The 7,344-nt window shown below is 41.1% G+C and overlaps 1 protein-coding gene across 3 annotated transcripts in view; it reads right to left on the reverse strand.

The window, feature by feature from the left end:
- Positions 1 to 5,841, reverse strand: part of YEATS4 (YEATS domain containing 4) — a 79,518-nt gene extending 73,677 nt beyond the window's left edge. The window contains exons 1-2 of one of the 3 annotated variants that reach the window (XM_082422915.1): positions 5,513 to 5,838; positions 2,150 to 2,269 (exon numbers count right to left, since the gene is read on the reverse strand). In XM_082422915.1, coding sequence (XP_082279041.1) covers positions 2,150 to 2,269; positions 5,513 to 5,563 — 171 coding nt within the window. In that variant the 5' untranslated portion in view covers positions 5,564 to 5,838. Of the gene's footprint in view, positions 1 to 2,149; positions 2,270 to 5,512 lie in introns of all 3 variants that reach the window. The other 2 variants (XM_082422913.1, XM_082422914.1) reach the window with 2 other exon arrangements.
- Positions 5,842 to 7,344: the final 1,503 nt, after the last annotated feature.

A 7,344-nucleotide genomic window follows, 5' to 3' on the forward strand; every position in this document is an offset into this window, starting at 1 on the left:
ATCAGCATTTCAATGCTGTAATCTGTAATCTGTTGTGTGCATATTAGGTCATGTGTTATGAGGACATTAGGTACAAATCCATAGGAAAGGCAGCTATTTTAGTCTTTGGAGATCAAGAAAGTAGATCTAAAGAAAATACACTTGAACTAAGACCTAAGGGAACAATAAGAATGGAGTGGGTGGGAAGACAGGAAGAGGTTTAAGAGTGTTCCTTTGGGAAACTGAGAGTAATTTAGTATTGGTAAAATGTAGGATATAAAGAAATGAGGCAAACACAGACAAGGGATAAGGCTGCAGAGATAGGATAGGGAAAGGTCATGGCAGGCCTTCTAAACATGATAGCTTTATGATGAGGGCAATAGGTAGTCACTGAAGGTGTTTTTTTGTTTGTTTGTTTGTTTTTAACAGCTCTATTGAGATATTCACATACTACACAAATCACCCATTTAAAGTTCACCATTCAATGGTTTTTAATATATTCACAGAGTTGTACAACTATCACCACAATCAATTTGAGAACATTTTATCACACAAAAGGAAACATACCCATTCTTCCTCCCACCCACTGTCAACCACTAATCTAGGTTCTATGTCTATGGATTTGCCTATTATGGACATTTTATAAAAATGGAATTATACAGTATGTGGCTTTTGTGTCTGGCTTCTTTCACTTGCCATGTTTCCTAATTTTTTCCATGTGTTAGTAGCATGTATCAATACTCTATTTTATTCCTTAATAACATTCCACTATATGGATACACTACATTTTATTTATCTATTCATCAGTTTAGAGACATTTGGGCTATTATGAATAATGTCACTACAAACATTCATATACAAGTTTTTGTGTGGACTTTGAAGGTTTTTTATTTTCCTTCGTCTTTTAACTTTACTTAATAGTATAAATGCTGAAGAAAAAACAACATTATCAAGCTTAATTGGTTTCAACATGTATTAACTCAGTCTTTTGGTGGAATATATGAAGAAAAGATAAATAGAACTCAAAAGTCAACTGCCTTATTCTTTGTCCTTGAAATTACGATAACTTTGCGTTGCATCACATGCGTTGCATGTCCTGTAGATGTTTGATTTCAGCTCAAGAGCTCTACATTCAAGTGGTCACCTTTAAATTGTGGCTACAGCTGCACTGAGTTCAGTTACCATAAACTGTCCTACATGGCCTTCTTTTGATTTACCTCTAAATTTATCATCTCTTAATTTATTAAATGTGACTGAACATACTGTGGGGTTACATGGGAAGAAAGAGTATTCAGCATTGGAAGTAATTTTGAAGGATAAGTCAGCATTTCTACCCTTAAAATTGACACTATAAAGTTATTTTGAATAATTATTAAATTTAATTTAAAAATGTGACCCCTTGATAAAGTAAATGTATGTCCAAAATTCTAGTCTCTTACATGTGGCAAAATATAATTCAAAGTGTTTGAAGCAGACTACCTTTACCATCATCAAGCTGTGAATTTACCCTTGGGCTATTTGGCACCATTTTCATCTTTTCAGAAGTAACAACTCTTCGTGACATCTCTAAATGCTATTTCAGATGTTTCTAAAAGGTGACGAATGATTGCAATGATAACATAAATTCTCACCTGCCTTTTTGCTTCCACTATATTGGAACAATGATATTTGAAATACAGAATGAAGGGTTTTAAATAGAGGAATAGTTTATTCATTCAGTAAGTATCTGTTGAATACCCACTATGTACTTACTGCATTCCAGGCATTAGAGATTCAGTAGCAAAACCAAATTACCAGCAGCTAGATTATGTAGCAGTTTGTCTTTCATCTTTTCTGATGGTCTGATTACCAAATTATCACTTAAATTTACTATTCCTGAAATACCTGATTATATACTAAGCTACCTTAAGGTGTGGTAATTGGAAGACGTACTGTGCATATAGCATAATTCTTTTTACCATAACTTAATTTTAATTAGAAAACATTTTTGGAAAGTTGATTCTACTAACAATTATAGAAAGATGACAGCTCTTACTTTATTCTTTCAACATTTTTGGTAACATTTCTACAATGGGCCAATTTTATTATCAGTTACTATACAACATTACAATTTAACTCTGAGCAAAAAAACTATAGCTTCAAAAAAGTGTTAGGAAAAACAATTACCTACCTCATTTCTATATGGTTTTACATATACTGTCCACTGATGGGTGTGCCCATCCTCTTCTCTTTTCTTTCCAAAATATCGAGCAACATTACCATAAACTATTGGTTTAACGATAGTAACCCCCTGCAAGAAAACAATTTCAACACCAGTTAACATTGTATTGGGCTTCCCTGGTGGCTCAGTGGTTAAGAATCCGCCTGCCAATGCAGGGGACACGGGCTCGAGCCCTGGTCCGGGAAGATCCCACAGGCCGTGGAGCAACTAAGCCCGTGCGCCACAACTACTGAGCCTGCGCTCCACAGCCCGCGAGCCACAACTACTGAAGCCCGCGCATCTAGAGCCCGTGCTCTGCAACAAGAGAAGCCACCGCAATGAGAAGCCTGCACACCACAACGAAGAGTAGCCCCCGCTCGCCGCAACTAGAGAAAGCCCGCGTGCAGCAACGAAGACCCAACGCAGCCGAAAATAAATAAATAAATAAATAAATAAATAAATTTATTTTAAAAAACCCCAACACATTGTATTATTACCCAAATAAACAGAATTCGAACTCTGAAATCTTGTTTTAAGAAATGGCAGGCAGTCTAACAACGTAGTTTGCTTATAACATGGATTTCCCTCCACAAATCATTTCCAGACAATTAGCCTCATTTCATAATACCACAAATAACTAAATACCACGTTAATTACAATGTTCCCACTTTGAAAACGTGTATTTAAATCATGTGGGGTACTTTGAGAGTTCCCTTTTTCTTTCTCTCTTTTTTTTTTTTTTTTTTTAAAGAAACAGAAAAAGCTCTATTTACAAACTTTAAAGAGCAGCCTGGAATAACGCTCACCAATTTTACCATCACCTGATGGTTATGTCCTTATTTATCAGCTTACACCAGGGTTCTCCAAAGCACAGTACAAAAATTAAAGACAGTTTGGAAGGGGATTTTAGGTAGAGTAAGGGCAAACATTTTCATTTTATTACTTGTGTTTAATCTGTATTAGAAAAACCATAACTATAACTAGCAATTCAAACCCACAATTTCAAACATAGTAATGCTTACGAAGGGACTTTAAAAAATTGATTTAAACAAAAATGTTAAACACTACATTTTGATTCAGATAATGGCAAAGAGGCACTTGGATGACTCAAGCTCGGTAAACCCTGGACTGATGGCATGTGTGCTATATTTGTGTCCAGTTCTGAGATGTACATACATGTTTCTCATCACATCCGGTTAAGTGTAAAGGCAGATTATGATGGAAAGGAGATAGAAAAAATTCCAAGTGAAGAAAATTGCTGAATGTTGCACATGAATTTGAGACCAACTGTTCAATAGTAAGACTGTATCGGAAGGTCAAAGAGCAAGATATATCACATGTGAAAAGTGCTGTGCCAATGTAATCAACAATTAATAAGAAATGAGGAAAAGCAGTGAACAAATGGAAAAACTTTTCATTGTGACTAGATAATTCACAAATAAAACCAATACCTATTAGCCTGAAGTTAGTTCAGAAGAAGGCAAGCAGTTTGTACACAAACTTAAAGAAAAAAAAATCACAGCAAGTGCCCTTTTGTGGCACCCAAAGATGGGGCCTCGCATTCAAGGCTCGAGTGAATAAGTACAAGGAGCACTGACATGGTGAGGGATAATAGATCCCGAACTGCTACAATGTTGCTAGGAACCTGCGGAGTTCCTCAATGATGAAAAGCGGGCCCATCTGCCAAAAGACTTTCTACCTGGATCAAATTTATCTAAATTGGGAAAAGATGCTTACAAGACCACATAATCAGCATGGAGAAGAAATAAGTCCCTAATTTTAAAGTTTTACATGACTAACTCGGACCCATTTTCGGTGGAAAAGCATTTGAGGACTACAGGCCTAATCTCCTCAAGTGATTTTGGACTTAAAAGACTTTTAGAACCTAACATGATTACAAGTAGAGAGAGTTCTGTAAGTTCTTCTCCAAACGCTAGTGTTCTAATCCTTTGTTCAGTAGTACTTTCTTATCATTCCAAAACCTCGCCCAAAAGTGGGGGAAAACGTATGTTTATGAACCTTACGGTACTATGAATTTTACCTGGCATCTGTTTCCCCTTCCATTAAATTTCAGTAGCTTTTGAAACTTTCAAAGCACTGTGTATGAAAATTGTATATTCAGTATAAAATTATGTGAAAACAATATGACACAGAGAAAGACTCAAAAAAAAAAAAAAAAAAAACCTAGATCAACTAGATTGGTGCAAAAGTGGGTGATTTCTTTTTTAAAAAAATTTTCCTGGGCTTCCCTGGTGGCGCGGTGGTTGAGAGTCTGCCTGCCAATGCAGGGGACACGGGTTCGAGCCCTGGTCTGGGAAGATCCCACATGCCGCGGAGCAACTGGGCCCGTGAGCCACAACTACTGAGCCTGCACGTCTGGAGCCTGTGCTCCGCAACAAGAGAGGCCACGATAGTGAGAGGCCAGCGCACCGCGATGAACAGTGGCCCCCACTTGCCGCAACCAGAGAAAGCCTTCACACAGAAACGAAGACCCAACACAGCCAAATAAATAATTAATTAATGAAAAAAAAAATTTTCCTTTCTGCGGTAAATAAAAATCAGAAGGGGTAAAAATAGGTGTTACATCAGGAACCAGTTGGTCGTCTCATAAAAAATAAATGTGCCAGGGGATGTAGTAAAGTGGGAGGGAAATGTGTCACAGTGTCATACATTACGTTAGGCTCTATGATCACTTTAATTAAAAACTAAGAAGCTACCGTGTACTGAATGTTCCCTATGTGCCAGGCAGTGTTATGTTCTTTGCATGCCTTGATTGGTATCTTGGCTGTAGCCTTGGGACTTTAGGAACACCATGAACTTGGGGAAGTCTTCTGAACTTTCCTAGTTGTAAATACTGGGGGTGATACTGCCTTTGTAGGGACTGAATCAGAGAATCGGGTAAAGCGTCCACCCACCGTGCTTACTTCGCACGGTATCTGCTACTGTTATTATCCTCACAATAGATGGGTACTGCCCTCCCCACCGCCTTTTTACAGGTGACCTGGGTTGGCAGAGGGTGAGCAGCAAGCCAGGATCTCCCAGCCCCGCAAGTAGCTGTTTCCTCGGCAACAACGTCCAGCTCTCCCCCAGGCACCACCGATTATGTTTGTTTTTTGTCTGGGATGGAAGGGAGGCGGTGACACATGAAGTTGGGGCCAAATGAAATCATGATTTTCCCTCTGGGGCTTTGACTCGCCGTCCGCCTGGAAACCGCGGCTCCAGCCCGAGGCGAGAAGGCGCGAGAGGAAACAGGCAGGCCCTCCCCAGGCCGCGCCAGGAGGAGCCGGGGCGAGAGAGCCACTCCCGGAGGGGAGGCGCGGGCCGGGCACTGACCTTCACTCTCCCGCCGGAGTCAGGCCCAAATTCGGCCATTCTCTTGAACATATTGTCCTACGGAAGAAGCCGCCGCCGCCAGGGAAAGAGACCGGGGCCGGCGGACTCGCCGCTCCGCTCAGAGGCCCCGCTCCTCCCGCGCGGGCCCAGGAGGAGGGTTTCTGGCCGAAGGAGGACGAGTCAGCTGAGCTCGAGGCGCTGAGGGATCGCCAACGCCTCACAGCGGAGGGCGTCGCGGAAGCCCACTCAGCCCCGCGCGGTTGGAGAGCGGGACGGGAAAGGTGGCACCGGTGACGTTTTGTGCGCAGGCGCGACGAGCTCGCGCACACTGCGCACGCGCCGAGCCGCTGCTTTTAGGCGAACGGAAGCCCGGTCTTGTTTGCCAGTGCCTGTCGACAGGCCAGACTGCCTGGCTTCGTAATGACCGAGAAACTGGCTTTTGGAGGTAATACCTTGCCATCGCCAAAGCATGACAGTTCTGAAATTAAGTTCATGAAATCTCGCCCACCGACAGCTTTTCGTTGTGTTCATCCAGACGCTCTCAGACTTGAACCGCTAATTTCTTTTTTTTATTTACTCCCTTCTTCCTCTCCTTCCTTCCTTCCTACTCATTTTGGATTCTCAGGTCCATAACGTGACGCAAACCCCCCCTCCCTTGCCCTTCTGTGGCACTAACTACTTTGCAGGTTAGTGCAGTGCTAAATGAATGACCTCCAATTTAATTGAAATCTGAGGTGCTAGTCAGAGGTTCGCTCCTCTTTTTCTTCTGTTTTAAACTGGAAGCTATTCTATTTCCCTAGTCTCCTCAAACCTCCAACCTTGACACCAACCCTCTCATTCTGATCAGGTGACTTTGCATCTTATTTCAACAGAGATAACGGACCTCCATGCCACCAGACCTAAACGCAAGCTTTGGTTTGCCCGATATCCACCCTCCCTTCCTTTCTTCTCTTCTGTTCAAGAGAGAATCGTCTCCCAGTTTATTTATTTATTTATTTGGGTGAAGTAGAAAAGAATAGCTTTATTGCTTTGCTAGGCAAAGGGACACAGCGGGCCCGTGCCCTCAAAACTGTGTGTCTGTCTTCCAGTTTAAAATCAATCCTTCAGTGTTCTTGATCTCATTCTTTTTCACTTTCTTGAGGATTTTGCCCCATCAGCCGTCTCCATTCTGCCCTGTACCTCCAACTTTTCTTCTTAGGACTTTTCCCTTAAGAAGAGTTAAACAAACTTTAATCTTTCCTGTTAGAAACCAACCAAACACATCTCTAATCCTGCAAAACTCTATCTCTGTGTTATCTTTCAAAGTCAAATTTGAACCTGAATTTCACCCTCACAAAAACCTCTCTGACCAGTTACTGACTTTATCAGTAAATCCAACATCCACTTTTAACTCCCTTAGCTTCTTGGCAGGATTTGACACTGCTATCTACTGCCTCCTTTTATAAAATACATTCTCTTGGTTTTTCTCCTATCTCTCTGGCAGCTGATTTCTGGGTGGTTTATAGTCACACTGTCCTCTCTGTTTCCATGGTGCCTAAGGGATTGAAACACTTAACAAGTTTATATATGAGTTATTTGTAAACTCCACGAGGGCAGTAATCGTATCTTATACCCCTTAATGTTCTTAGGCCCTAGTAAACATTTCTAGTAATCAATGTTTGTTGACTAGTGAATAAATGAAAAATGGAGAAGTTAAGAAGACTTGAGGCTCTTTTTCCAAAGGTGGTTGAAATCAGTGAGATCTGTTAAAGTCCGCTCTCATACAACATCCTTCATACCACAATATAGGATTGTTTGTCCCCTGTGAAACAGGAGTGCAGGAGGCAGGGCAC

The sequence above is a fragment of the Balaenoptera physalus genome, assembly GCF_965194825.1.
Source record: "Balaenoptera physalus genome assembly, chromosome: 13".
NCBI classification, from domain to species: Eukaryota; Metazoa; Chordata; class Mammalia; order Artiodactyla; family Balaenopteridae; genus Balaenoptera; species Balaenoptera physalus.